This window comes from Chrysemys picta, chromosome 2 (genome assembly GCF_011386835.1).
Source record: "Chrysemys picta bellii isolate R12L10 chromosome 2, ASM1138683v2, whole genome shotgun sequence".
Lineage (NCBI taxonomy): Eukaryota > Metazoa > Chordata > Testudines > Emydidae > Chrysemys > Chrysemys picta.
In genome coordinates this window covers 157,566,892-157,582,107 of record NC_088792.1, presented here as the reverse complement: position 1 = coordinate 157,582,107, position 15,216 = coordinate 157,566,892, and the positions used below count along the sequence as shown (strand labels likewise).

The following is a 15,216-nucleotide window of genomic DNA, read 5'->3' as shown; positions in this document are numbered from 1 at the left end:
ACTGTAATACTTATAACTAGAGCTGGTTAAAACTGAGTTTCCATTTCACGAGAAATTCTGACATTTCAAAATTTCCAGCTAAAAGAAATTTCCAGAACAATTCATAATTCATTTGGGAAAGATTGTAGTGACTGTATTGAAACTCTTGGTTTCAATAAGGTTGAAATGTTTCATTTTGACTATTATAAAGTATGTAACAATCGAAATGATGATAAAGTCGAAAGAGTGTTCTGATAGTTTTTTAATCAAAAATTTCGATGAAATTGGTACATTCCCACAAAATGTTCTGATTTTGTCAAATCAGCATTTCTGATTGGAAATTTTCCAGTGGATTAGTTTTCCCCAGCTCTAGTTATGACAGTACAAATCCCTAGTGAGGACACAGTTAAAGGTTCCTTTATACTGGTATAGATTATTCTCCTGCCCTTGCAGGTGTAAGTATCTTTCTGTCACTTTGGGATGCTCGAGGATGAAGAATTTGATTTAAATGTTGGATGGCGTTGTTATTTTCTATCTGAAGATCTACAGCATGTCAGAGGAATATATACATACTCTCTTTAAGCTAACATATTCAATATCACAAGTAATGTTAGTAGCATTTTGAATAAATGATGGATTTTACATTTTGATCCCAGGAATGATATATAAAAACGTATCACATTAGCTTCAGAGGTGACTCTCTGTTCAAATAGTGTGAACAATTGTACACTTGTCGAACAATAACAGATATTAGCCCAATCCGCATCAATGATACTGTGCTGTTACTCCTGGTAGTAAAAATGCATTGATTCTTGAAAAGGGAAGCAGAAGAAGAATTAACTGAAGTACTAACCTCCTGCCTAGAGGAAGCATTGCTTAGATGCTTGCAGCCTTGAGAGCAAAGAGACAATGGAAACTGCTAAAAAACAAAAAACAAAAACAAATAGACTTCTTTTTTTAAAGTTATTTTTAAGTTACACATGGTACAATGAAAACTCCTGCTCCCAATATTTATTGCTTTTCAAACTGTATATTTTTTTGTTTCTGTATGATACAAGAGGGCTCCTCTGAGGGCCTAGGTCACCAAGTTGGCATTTGGATAGCTTGCATAAAAGCCTTCAAAGGAATGCCTCATTTTCCTCACAGTGGTGTGACAGCAGCCATAGCTGAGGTAAGATCGCTGGCAGTGGAAACAGTCTATGAATCAGTCATCAGTAGAAAGCAGACCAATAGCGCACTGATTTCCTTAGCGTCATTGATTTAGCTTGTATTGCAACAGGCAACAAAAGTTAATAATAGTCATAACTAGAGCTGTGAGAATAATAGGGTTTTTTTGTTTTTTCTGGGCGTGCTGAAAAGAATTCATTGAACGTCAAATGAAATGGTTCATTTCGTTTTGAGCCTGTTTTTATTTAAAAACGTGGTTTTCGGTCAGTTAAAAATTGAAAATTTGTCTATTTTGAACCCTGAAAAATGGAAACAACTTCAAAATTGCTCATGAAATCATTTCCCCCTTTCTCATTCAACTCAAATACATTTTCTTCTTCAATTGAGTCACCTCTTGTTCTAATATTAGGGGGCAGTAAAAAAGTGACTGACCTCTCTTTCCAATAATCTATCTTTTGTAATGGTGAATGGGAACAAAGTCTCCTTTTTCAATAAAGACGATCTTCATTTTTGTGCTCTTCATGGAAAGTTAGAGAGAGGTCCTGGACTATATGTAGATAAGAGTTCTGGGTTTGGAGCTACATGCGATGAAGGAAGCCTGTAAATTAAAATAAGAGATTCTTCTCCCTGCAGAGCTATTTATTATAAAGATGGTCTCTAAAAAGTGCTTTTACCTTCATTTTACTAATGATTCTGCTCTGTCACACTCTTTTTATTAAAGCTTCAAGAGTCTCCTGTGAACAGCAGGATTTGAACGTGTGACTTTCAGCATCAAGTGCACAGGCTTCTACCTTATGTGGTAAGAGTTACTGTAATGGGCAGTACAGTAGGTGCTTATTCTCTGTGGACTACTCTCTAGAGGTGACATAAAACACTTGGCCACTAGACCATCCTTCCGCCTTTAAAACGTATTGAATCCCTTGGCTATGGCACTGGACTGCAACACAGGAGACCTGGGTCAAATTTCTAGCTCATCCATAGAGTGACTTGGGCAAGGCCCAGAGGTATGTCTACACTGTAGTTGCAGCACCTGTATCCATACCACAGCTAGCTTTACTCTAGGTTGGCTCCTATGCCAATGGCAGCGGAGTCACAGCAGCAGGGGCTATACAAGCTCACCTGTACCCAGGCCCTCAATTCCTGATCTGTAAAAATGGGGTTGAGAGCAATGCTCTACCTCACAGAGGTGTTGTGAAGATAAAATCCATTAGTTACTAAGGTTGCCTAGCTACTAGGGTGCGGAGGATCCTATGAGGGCCGAGATAGAACTTGGGCTGAAAGTAACTAGCAGGAATTAAAGCCTGGGATACACCTAAAATTTAGGTGGACCTAGTGGTGTGAAAAAAAAAAAATCACTCCTGAGAGATGTAGTTAAGCCAATTTAAGCTCCACTGTAGCCACCATTAGGTTGATGGACTGAGGAATTCTTGCAGTGGTGGATTTACCATGCTGATGGAAAAAACCCTTCTGTTGCTGTGGTATGTATATGTCTGTACTACAGGGGCATGATGGTGCTGCTGTAGCACTTGCAGTGCTAAGAAAAGATTAAAATAAATAGGCCTTAATATTGGTCAGTATGTTCTCTATATCTTTTGTTCATAGGTCTCATGTTTGTTAGAGAAAGGTACCTTGGGTGTCAAATCCACACGGCAGCTGGGGGATTTCCAGCCCATGGATAAGTACGTGCACTAGCTTTGAGTGAGTGTGGTGATGGGTTAGACACCCAACGACATAGCTGGAGTTATATTCAGGCAGCTTGTCTGTACTGCTAGACTGACAGTTTTAGTGAGCTAGCTTAACCAGAGCTCGTGTGTAAGTCTACATGAGCTGGAAAGTCCATCTCCAGATGCAGCGTAGACAGACCCAGTGCTAGCCCAGCCCCTCAGTTAAATAATACTAGTGTGAAGTCATGGGATAGCAGACAGACTGTAAACTCCTTAGTGGCAGGAACCTGTGTACCTATAATGCGCCAAACCTATTTGCAAGGGCATCAGAAGTTAACCTGGTTGGCTTTTTTTTTAAAACCACCCCACTTTGACTTATTGTTAAAGCATTTGCAAGTCAGCAGTATCTTAGAAAGCTTTGTCTTTCTGAACAGTGAAGGTATAGTGAAAATCAGACACTAGAAAAAGACTAAATTTAACACTTTATTTTGTCTCAGAAGGAATCCACCATAGGCCTCATATTAAGTTATGCATCTTTAATTATAAAAATAAGCAAAGAAAATAACTTGCATCTCTCATTACCATGATATGTTTCAAATAACCTTTATATGAACACATGGAGCTTTAAAAATGTAATTTAACAATAAATAATGACATATACCAGATATGCTCACTGTTTATTCCAGTAATCGGCCAAAAAAAAAAAAAAAACCAAACCAAAACCCCCTAAGTATCATTAAATTATAAATACATAATGCAAATTTATAATGGCACAAACATGTCTAAAGTGCAAACAAATCACAATGAGAATCATGCAAACGCTTCTAGATAAGCCCCTCGACCCCCAAGAAAATCACTTCGCAGTGAGCACAAGACAAAAAAAAGCATTAGAGATTAAATGTGTGAAACAGTCAGACTCTACACTGAGAATCATTTTTCCCTATAAAAATTGTGTGACTGTATTGCAGTGCTAGTATTACTATAGGCCAAGGGGGGAAAAAGTGAGACATTAGGCATAAACTAAGCAGCTCAAATATTTTTGTGAAATAGGTTCTCTCTACACTGAGTAGTTGTGTGGGGGGAGGAGGTTAGCTATCAGTGTAGATAGGTAAAGCCACTAGATGAGATTTATCCCTGCTTGAAACCACAGTAATAGGGTTGCTTAGGAAAGGACACCCCCCTGCCCCACGTCCTCCCCAGGTGAAAAAACTGATAAAAATTGATTGGAAATGTTTTATACTTTGGGGGATCTGATTGAAAAACCACATTTTTTTTGACAGCCAAAAAGAGTTTCTACTTAATATTCAAAATGTTGGGTATTTAAATAGCCTTAGGGAAAAAAACATGAAAACCTAAGCAATGTTTATACAAATAATTGGAAAAAGTTGTCAAGCCATTTTCCAACAAGATGACGACGTTTTGAGGGAAAGTGTTCTACCTGCTTCACAAGGGGAGTTTTACTGGTTGAAATAGCTGCTTTGCACTATGTATGTAAAGGGACCACAGCTCCAGGGCAGCTATACTGGTAGCTTTAATTGGAGCAAATCCCCAGTGTAGACACACCACTGTGTAGTGTGCTTGATACCCAAACTCTCGTGAACTTCCTGTTCATGTCCTTTTCCTAACGGTGCATCTCAAAGTACCTCTCACAAAGTGCTGAGCACCTGCACCTGGTAAAATCAAGCCGTTGCTACTTGAGCACCCGTAATTCCCACTGGAAAGCATGCAGCACCTTGCAGGATTGGATTCCAGTATACCTGATAGTGTTAAGACTGAATTACAATGTTGCACCTAGCTTGAACGGGACTGCATAATTCAGAGTGTGTATGTGTGTATATATATATATATATATATATAATATGTAAAAAGAAAAATTGCTGTCAGCAATGTTTTTTGCTGCTTACAATTTTACGACAGCACTTTTGGGCTACATTTAATGAAGACAGCAATTCTGGAAATGCTGCCACTGCATCTGGTTTTAATATATTAGCAGCAAGTCATTGTTTAAAGGCTTTGTGGTTAAAAAGTTCTATTGCTTTATATTTTGCAAAAAGAGATGTCCCTCCCGTTAGCTTTTTACAGAACTTGATTAGCTTCTTAACTAGCCGAACCAGAGTCAGCCACCCACCAGAAGTAGTTTCTAACTGGGGAGATTTTGGAATGTGCGTGTGGAATCAGCCCTGCTGCTCACATGACACAACACAAGGTTGCTTTTTTTGGCATACAGAACCCAAGACAGACTACTGTTCAGAAAAGCTGCTCTAGCCTTCAGCTATGAGTGGGGAAAGAAAAAAAAAATCAACTTGTAAGCCTCAGTTCAGAGCCTCTTTTACAGAAGAGCATAGTAGGAAACGCAGGCTTGCAGGCCGTGCGTTTCAAGTGGCTTGCAACAGGCACAGTGATGCATGTGTTGGGATTTGAGGAGTTTCATTTTTTGGATTGCCGGCTACCTTTAGGCATACCAAACAGGGCTCTATTTTCCATGTCGTGCCTCAGAAGTGACCCTTCCAAAGGCTGCAGCCGTGATATTTAAGAGTTGTTCTGTCAGCCATTTTGACAATTCCCAGATTAGCTTTTTAGTAGTACTTCTGCCTGGGATGCAAGTTAAGTACCATGGTAACCCCTGAAGGTAGCTTGGGCAGTCAGAATCCAGCCGATCAGCGAGTATGAATAACTACTCATCAGTTTTTTGCCAGATCCAATTCTAATACATGATGAAACAATTTCTCTCTTTCATTATAAAAAGGCCACAGTGAGGAATGTGTACTTTTGAACATGATAGAGATACTGTTTCCAGGGGAAAAAATAAAGCTAAGGTACAAAACTAAATTTATATGCAATAAAATTATTATATTCTGCTTCTTTAAGCAGACTCTTCTGGAATTTATGTACAGTACATGACAGATTTTTAAACTATGTATACCACAGTTAGAGCAAGACCTTTAATACTCTAGTTTTAAGACAATTTTGTTAAGGATTCTTTTAAAGCTTGTAACAGTTAGATACAGTACATAAAGATGCTGGGGTTTTTAAACCACTGCAAAGACTGACCAACTTAAAATCGCTTTGACCACATGGTCTTGCACCTCATGCTGTCATTTTCACAGTGCAACTAGTCTGATTTGCTAGTAGTTTTTGCACTGAGATGCAGGGCAATACTAAACAAACAGTCCTCCATGTTTTGTGAGTGCTAGACCTGATTGTGGTAGATTAACTGGGCAAGGGAGTTTTATGACAGAGGATTAAGACTGTGTGTCACAGAGACAAAGAATCCAAACATGACATTCATATTCGTCCATGGCCAGCACAGATTCATAACACAAATTCCATTGATATCTTTAGGATAGAGCCATTAAAAGCTATCGCCACCTACCAGCCTCATAAGGTTAAAACTATTTGAATTGGTTTCAAACTGCAAGGGTGTTTGAGCTACAGTTAATTGATAATTTGGTATCTGCTGAATTACTGACTGTTGTAAAAGCCTAGGTTTATGATTTTCCTTTTTTTTGGTGGGGAAGAGAAGAGAGATGGAGAAATTTCAAAGGCAGAAAGCTGGGACATTGAACACAGAAGCCTAGTTCCATGCAAATTTGTTTGAGAGGGATAGAAAATATGAACGACTAAATCTAAAACCAGTTTCTAATTGTTGTTAAAATCAGCCTACAGTACATTTGGATGGGTGTATTAACTCTTCTAGAGAAAGAGGCTTCTATATTGGTAGTGCTTAGATCCCCTACACACCCATTCTCTCTCCCCTAAGGAATTATGCACTTTCTGAAGAGGTACGTTTCACATGGGATGGAATAGACCCCTCACCTCGGAGGTTCCTGAAATAGATTTTTAGCTTTTGAGGCTCAATGATACGTCGCCTGTTGAAGTCTGCTCTTGGGTGCGTTTGAGAGCAGTGATCTGTTTGCAGCAGATGGAAGAGGCTGGCCATGTTGGGTCCTATCTTCTCCATCAAACTGTCTTTGATGGTGCTGACAGTCTCTTCATCACATTCCAATAAACTTCTCACGAGCTTGTTGTAATACCTGGGTAAATGAACAAGACAGTTACTGAGGTAATAGCACAGGAGAGAGAATTGATCCCAAGCTAGAGCAAATCAGTTTGAAAGAGACTACTCCAGAAAAGTTGTACTGTTGAGAGAGAACTGGAATTGTCAGGGTTGGTTTTTGTGGTGTATTGAGGACTGTGCTGAAATTGTAAGCTATTACTGCAAGGGGGTGTGATCCCAGGTCCTGCTCTGTAACAGTTTCACAGCAAATGCGCAAGTTATAATACTAGCATCAACTTACATAGATTGCTCTCTATCCCAGAGACTTAACACCATATATGCATCTCCATCTTTGATTCATGGAGTGACAGTACATGTGTTTCTGGGACAAAATTCTAGTTTTGGTTAACTAGTCCTAGCCATGCTCCTGTTACGCTTCTGAATGGTAAATACACAAATTTGGGTTCTAATTAGTAAATGATACTCTCAGATTTTTTTGGCAAGTTGGTGTTGGACTAGGAGCAAAGGTATCAAGGTGGTCACGTTTATCAGGACTTATTCACTAGTAAAGAACCATTAAAATTGTAAACTGCCTTATTTCATCCCCACAAACAAGTGTAATATCAAGACCATAAGCTCAAAATAGATAGATAATGGACAGAAATAAGTTTTGGAAGATATAGATCATTATGCGCGCCAGAGTAGAAATTCCCTATGCAAAAATTATTCTCTAACTGTTTACCTTAGGGCTTTTTTTGCAGCTTCCTCAAAAATCTGGCACTGAGCACTGTTGCACAGGATATTGGACTAGATGGACCATTGGTCTGATGTGGTATGTACACTCATAAAGGAATCTGAATTTCTATATGCTTCTTAGGACTCTTCTATGGAGATTTGACACCAACCCTTTCCCCCCTTCTATATAGCCTTTAGAAAGGGTTGAAGAAAACTAGGTCAATGTAGGTCGAATAGCTTGACAAACGCATGCATTCCTCATGGGATGAATTTTTGGATTTACAACCAGCAGTAACATGCTGAAGATGAGAAAGTTGGTTAATTTAATCAGGCCCTTTTGCCTTCCACAGGGCCTGTGACTGCAGTTTCTACCCTCTACTGTGGAATCTTATTTTAGCACAAGGCCCTGAGAGTATGCTTTCCTTGCTCTCCTGTTTATGAGAGAGAGCCAGGAATTTGTGCTGATCTGTGTCCCCATCTCTGTTTGAGTCAAGCAGAGAAAGAACAGTGCTCAAAAGAATTCTCCTCCATGGGAATCAGAGAGAGAGCTGTGTTGATTTTTCCTATCACTTGTTCAGGTTTGCGCTGTCTGCTTAAGGGGACTTAAGAGTGCAGGGCAATCCTCCAATTTGTTCTCTAGGAGATCAGTAGGAAGTGTAGCAGTATCAGAAGTCCTGGGGGCTACTGCCCAGGAGGATAATGGGGAGCATATTACCACATCTAAGGAGGATGTGGGCAGGATAGAAGGCCACAGGGTAGAGAAGAGGAAAAAGACACAGTGCTCTTTTCACAGATGTTACCTCAGGCTTCTTCCTCAACTGCTATACCTGTAGTGTGAAGTGAAAGGCCTGGGAGTTTGGAGTAAGATACTAACATTAACTCAGAAGATCCCATTAGGGAGTTCTGAGTGACACTTTCTATGAAGTTTACAAAGGGGTAGAGGTCATAAGCAAAGTACTATGTTTATAGGTAGAGCTGGGTGGAATTTTTTTTTCCTCGTGGAGAAAAATGCATATTTGGCAACTTCAAAACATTCCGTAAATTCACGTTGAGGTGACCAAATTGTTTTTTGATGCAAACAAAAATTCTGAAAAAAAGTTTACACATTCTGTTTCAAAGTTTCCTTCAATTTTATTTAAAAATTTGAAAACAAAATCCCACTTAATCTGACTGGCACATTAAAAAGTTTAAAAAAAAAGTCTTCTATAATGATGCAAAGATTTTCAAAAAATTTCATTTTGAGGTTGAACCAAAATAATTTTTTGAGGGGTGAATTTTCAGAGAACCAAAAATATTCATTCGTTGCACAGCTGTAGTTACAGGTGGTTACAAGTACATCAGGAGAGGTTATAGAAAAGCCCTAATGTTAGATAATTTAGAGACTTTTTGGATTCAGACAACTCTGTGGCCATTTATGAACACCTCTATTGATCCTTTACCCTTCATAAAGAATTTACACTTTATATGTAGGTTATATGTATGAGAGAATGTTGTCCATTTTATTCTGTGCTGCTGCAGATGTATCCGTGCACCACAGAAGCTAGTGATTGGGAACTGCCTAGTAAAACATCTCTTCTTCCTGGGGTCAGGTTTTGCTCAGGTTAGTATCCTTTGCAGAAGAGGTTCTATTGGATGATGATGATGATCTTGTGTTTATCATCAAATTAAACTTTCAGATTCTATTCCCTGGCCTACACCCTATTCCATGCCTTAGCTATCTCTCCAGCACTCAAAGTTACTGGATAGAAATACAATCTGATGTTTTTTAAGAAGATTATTAAATAAATGAATTTTAATTTCAGTAGCTACAGCATGTCCAGAGGCAGAAAGGCCTTCCTCCTTCACAGCTACTGACTTGAGATTAAATCACAGGAAGCTGCATGACCCTTTAACTACTTCCTGTTGGAATTCCGTGCCAACCGGCACATTCTTATTTTGTGTCTATGTTGGGACTTGGGCTGGGAAAGCAGGATGCTTTAGGAGAACTTAGTGTAAACTATTAGCTGGGAAATCCTGCTTCTTTTGTTACTCAACATGTTACAATATCCTTTTGCTTCACCGCTAGTCCAAGGCTGTGTGTGGAGTAGTTTCCTTTACCACACATTATCCCAAGACGTGTGTCTTAAGGAACAGTGACCTTGTTCTAGGGTTTGATTCTCCACTTGCTTTGCACCTTGTGGCGTGACTTACACCTGTTCTACCATTTCAGAGTGCTAGTGTGTTTACACACACACACTCTGTGTAAGTGTCCACACAAGGTGTAGAGAGAGTGTCAAGTCACCTGAACTTTTCATGCGTGCAAGTTAAACATTTATACCCAAGGGATTATAAAATTAAGGGCTTGTCTATGTACGCCTGTAGCAGTATAGTTACGTGGTGCAACACCCCCACCATGGGGTAGATGCAGTTATACAGGTGTTTTATAGCATTCCCTTTCCTACATAGGAGTAAGAGTTATCCTTAGCACCCTTATATTGGGAGTAACTGTATACACACTAGGGATTGTACTAGTACAATCCTGCCCTCCTCCTCCTTCTCCTCCCCCCACCCCCCAAGTCAAAATAATTATAACATTGCAAAAACTGAAGAGACCTCTGACTGCAATGTAGACGTCATGATTGCAGCATGGCCAGACATACCCACACTAGCTTTACCCTGCCTTGTTCTAGAGATGACAGTAACCTTCTATTTTATCAGGAGGCTGGGAGTAGGGAATGCTCAGAATCCCATAACCTAATGGGTCATGACAACAAAGTCATGGAAGAGCCCTTTAGCTGGTGCACCCTTTAAAGCATTCTCAGTTATTTATATTAAACACAGAATGAGACTGTTTACTGAAGACAGGCGGAGTTGCCTTGAGAGGAAATTAAGCTGCAATATTCACTAAGATGTTCAGCATAAGAATTAAAGGGACACTCGCAACATTTTCAGACATGTAGTTATCTACCATCCATCGCTATAAGTAACACGTCTGCTAAGTATAACACAGTTAACCAAAGAATTCTCAGCTTTAAGTTTACTTTGTGCCTTTCAGAGCTCTTTGTCTAGCTAGTTTTACTGTTTCCCACCTGATGTACAGAATTTATAAACATGAGCAGGGGGTCAGAAAAAAAATCTGATTCAGAGTATTTTAAAACACCAGGAAGTACTATTTAAAGTGAGCTGTATCTGGAACATGTAAAAATTAAAAAAAATAGACTCAGGTTGAGAACATCCCTTTAAATGTGCTTCATTTTGTGTTTTTGTATGTTTCACATAAGGAAACATCCACGTACCTGTTTGAGAAGTGATTTGGAAATTGGACAACTTCAGTGATTGCTTCAGGATTACGCTTTGCAATGCTACACATGTCCAGTTTGCTGTAACATTCCTCCTGCACCTCCGAGATCATTCTTTGGAAAGTGGAACACCTCCGAATGGCAAGGAAAACCTTGGACGTAACTCCGTTTGCAATGCATTTCAGGCTCTCTTTCACAAAGGCTTTTCCCTGCAAATTTAGAAACAGCATTATCTGAATGTGCAACTGCATAAGTCATTCATAAAATGTTAACACATAGCAGCAATTAGCAAAAGCAGGGTATTTATCCTTGCTGTGATTTAAGTGTTGTGTCAAAAGCTTACTCAGCAATAAAGAAACCCATTTATGGTCAAGGCATTTTGTTCCACGGGCTTGTATTCCTAATTATTGATTAATGCCCAGGGGTCCCCCTCAGAATTAAGGCCCCAATTGTACTGGGCAATGTACAAACACAATACTTACTCCCTGTTCCAAAGAGTTTCCCAGTCTAAGCAACAGCATCAAAATGGTCTAAGATGCTAGTGGCACAGCTGTGTGATAGCAATATTGCATATATATGGGCCAATCCTGTAAGGTGCTGAGTGCCCCAACCTTTAAGCAGGCTTTGAGGCTCACATCCTGATGTGGGGTGTTTCATTTTACGGCACCCTGAGATCTTCCAAATAGTGTCACCCTCCCCTATTGGAAGAGATGGTTATGCCCACTTTATAGAGGATAGTAAACGTCCCTAGCAGAGCCAAGACTACGATCCTTTACTTATGCCCTTTCTCTAGCTATTCCACGTGAAAAGAAGAAAAAAAAAATCTGCAGCTCCAGAGAGTCAGGCTGAACTGGTTTTGCATTCCCAGGGCTGAAGGCTTCCAATTCAAATCACACATCCGTGCCAGGTTACACAGTCAGAAGAGTGACTTTGTTAGAAGAACGTTTATATTTCCTCCTGAAGAGGAAATTTAGCTCTCTGCCCTATAAGACGGCCTCTGCCAAGTCCTCACACACAGCACACACTATGTGGAAAACTTACTGTAGAAAATCTCCCTGAAGAATAGATTTGTGGCCAAAAAAGCAAAGTCCTGGTTCCCACAAGCGCATCTAAGTAGTAGCAAGGCCCATTAGGAACTATGGGTGGCCTGTACAGAGCCCATTGCAGGATCAGACCTATTAAAATCTCCATTTCAAGCATTTGAGTGCCATGGGGATTAAGCAAGCACTTTGCTGAATCAGGGTGTAAAGCTGGCCTGAATAAAGAGGAAAAAGAGGTTAGCCTTGTACTGTACCTGAGTGTCAAATTTAGCAGCGCTGTAGAGGAAGGACTTGCAGATGTCGTACATTCCATCCGTGTCACACGTAGAGTTCTCCAGGCAGGCAAACGCACCGCAACCCACCTGGAGGGCACTATTTAAACAGCGAACCACTTCAGCTGGAAGACAGGCATAGGACATTACACAATGCTTCCCACTTCCATAGCCCCCTTCATCTGAGGGCACAAAGCACGTTACCAAAGATTAAGTTGCAGAAGACTCTTGTAGACATAGTCCTGTGTCACAGGATTTTTTTGGGGGGGAGAGGGGGGGCGAGGGAGTAAAAACAAGAGGTACATATCAGGCATGTATTAACTGAAGTCATGCAATAAGCCACCAGCAAAACTTGGAATAGAACACAGATCTTCTGACAGTCGCATGTCCTCGACTCCTACAAATTAAGTGAAACTGACCAGTAGGAAACATTTTTAATATTGACCTGAGCCATTACTTATCCCACTTTTTGAGTTTACTCAACCTTTAAATAAAAAAGGTGTAGAGCCCACTTAATGTAAAGTTAGTCCATCTGAGGCAGAGATGAAGGAGAAACACTAGTGGAGATTATGCATGTTTGGGATACTGCTAAAAGCCCTGGAGCGCCAATAGTTTATTAGTCTGAAAGGCAGTCATGATGAATTGACAATATCTAGATCATATATAATGGCTGAAAGAGAAAAATGGAATCAATGGTGCATAGGGACACTAGCCAAAATAAATAAATAAATAATGTGATAACTTCATTTTCATTCTTGTGGCTATTTTGAAGGGAGAAAAGCTTTGACTAGTGTTGAGTACTTTATCATGCTAGGAAGGAGAATGTTTTAGTCCATATATTATTCCAGCTGCAGCATAGATAGTCCCTGGTTACTTGCTACATATTAATATGGTACCCAGCTCTTCATAAGCAGAGCACAGATCTGATAAAGGTTTTCATGAAGATAGAATCAACATTTGATCCAAAGAGTTAAACTAATGAAGATCAATGTGTAATTAAAATAATTCATACATAGGCCCCAATGTGTGTAAATGGCAAAACATAAAACATTTCTCTGTATTAAAAAATGATATTGGGTGTATTGAAACTATGAGCCAACTGTATTACCACCCTAAAGTTAACAGGTATTAACCTTTTCTAGCAAGCTGAATGTCTGTCCAATTATGTCCCTGTGTAGGGCATATTCATTACTTTTTGTCAGATCTTGTTACTGACATTCTTCAGGGAAGAGAGTGAACCTGGAGTCTCAAATCAAGATATTAGATGTCTGTGACAGGAGGATATAATGCAGAGTGGTAGAGGAAAACCTGTACCAAAAAACTAGCTCCTAGTCGAAAGAGGGGTCTGTTACAATTGCTATCTGTCAAGGGAAAAAGAAATGCAGCCCGTGCTCCACTACCACTTACACACCTGGAGAGAAAGATGTGATATTATCCTATTCCTAATTCACCCCTAGCCATCTCAAGTTGTTTTTATAATTATATGTTTTGATAGGTTTCGATTATAACCTTGCTTTCAGCAGGTTTAATATGCATTAGCGTTTTATTGTTTTAGGCACAGTGGACTAGAGAGAGATCTTATGTTTCTATAGCAACCAAATACAAAAGGAAATTGAGCAAACACCCTCATATAGTACTGCAAAACCCTGCAGATCTAAAATAAAACAGCTCTTAATGAGCTCCAAATTAGAAGATCCCTCCTCACTGTCTTTACCTTATATTTTTAAGACAGATTTTTATTTTTCCATTGCTTAAGAGAACATAAAATGTACTCAGTTCATCTGGACACCTACAGCACATGAAGTAGAGCCATTCAGTGATGACTTGCTAGTTATTCCTCTCACCTATTGTAATAAAGGCTAGTTAGATAAGTGTGCTTATCATATTGTCATGTTACCATTCTGACCAATATCTATAGGCAATTAAGACTACATGTTAACAGTGGACACGTTTAGCTTATTACATTCTCTGAAGTGATATTAGAAAAAAAATCTTGTTCCTCCCACCTTTGAATACACAGATATTTAGCAGAAGGAGCTTTAACTTGCTAATAAGCAAGGAATTTAACATTAAAGTGTATTTATGACAGGGGAAAAAAACATTCAACCTGCATAAAAAAAGTGCATGTAACATTTAATATCTGCAATATTTTATTACACACACACACACACACACACACACACACACACACACACACAGAGAGAGCAGATTACATGCTGGTTTATAATCCATCTCCTGAAATGAGATTATTTCCTGTAGCTATGCATCACTATTATACAGAATCAGTTTCCTAGGATTTTTGCTTACATAATTTATTGCTAACAGCTACGAAGGGACAGTCTATAGCAAAGCTTAGCAGCAGAAACATTTGCAACAGTTTAAACACAACAGGGCTCTCAGCCCCTCTTTGAGGGGTGTTACCTGAATTCTGTGCTGCAACCCTGGTTTTCCTGGGGCTCACAGAGTCATTCTGTTCGGCTTCATAAGATGCAGAAGCACTGATCACCAGCAGCAGGAGAATAACTGACTTTTGGAGCATTCTCTGACAAGTTTCCGCTAAGTTTTTGTGAGTGTCTCCTCTTTCTTCGGCTTCAGCAAAGATGCGGATCTGGATACACTCACAGAGAAAGGAGTCTGTCAAGGACTTGGTACTGCTGCAGCCTTGCTCCGCTTGTACCCCTAGCTCCTGCTCACTGGGGGACCAAGAGCAAAGCTCAGGGCTTTTATAGCCGGCCTTATCTATCCCCCCTCCAGGATCTGGAGCCAATCAGGAGGTGGTATAGACAGCCAATGGGATGCTGTGCTCATTCAAGCACCAGAGCACTGGAACTTCACAGGAAGAATATTTTCCAGCCAATTAAAAGGACCTGCCAAACAATAAAAAAAAAAAAAAAAAAAAAAAAAGTTAATCTTCACAGAAGCCGGGGGAAAAAAAAAAACAAAAAAAACTTCCTGTGATTAATTTTGCTCAAGGAAATTGCATGACAACCCTAAATCTTTCCCGAGATCACCTGCTTTTTAAAAAGTAACTTAGTAGCTACTGCAGGAAAACACTGACATTATAGTCTATCATCTATAAATAAG

The 15,216-nt window shown here is 39.6% G+C and overlaps 1 protein-coding gene across 2 annotated transcripts; it reads right to left on the bottom strand.

Moving 5' to 3' along the window:
- Positions 1-3,280: 3,280 nt before the first annotated feature.
- Positions 3,281-14,852, bottom strand: STC1 (stanniocalcin 1). Of its 2 annotated transcripts, none has more exons than XM_042840289.2 (4): positions 14,554-14,852; positions 12,115-12,374; positions 10,818-11,029; positions 3,281-6,844 (listed from the first exon to the last, which is right to left on the bottom strand). In XM_042840289.2, exons 2-4 carry the CDS (start codon positions 12,277-12,279, stop codon positions 6,574-6,576), a joined length of 648 nt encoding a protein of 215 aa, XP_042696223.1. In that variant the 5' UTR covers positions 12,280-12,374; positions 14,554-14,852; the 3' UTR covers positions 3,281-6,573. The 2 variants fall into 2 exon arrangements, with proteins under 2 accessions (XP_042696223.1, XP_005285216.1); XM_005285159.5 differs by having other exon boundaries at positions 12,115-12,257; positions 14,554-14,847.
- Between the last annotated feature and the right edge of the window lie 364 nt (positions 14,853-15,216).

Bases quoted from the DNA above. Each gene is read 5' to 3' on its own strand.
- STC1 (XM_005285159.5), bottom strand. From the start codon at position 14,671: ATGCTCCAAAAGTCAGTTATTCTCCTGCTGCTGGTGATCAGTGCTTCT. The intron at 12,258-14,553 runs GTAACACCCCTC...CCTGTCTTCCAG, and splicing joins GGTTGCAGCACAGAATTCAG to CTGAAGTGGTTCGCTGTTTA. The intron at 6,845-10,817 runs GTACGTGGATGT...TCATTTACCCAG, and splicing joins CCAAATCACTTCTCAAACAG to GTATTACAACAAGCTCGTGA.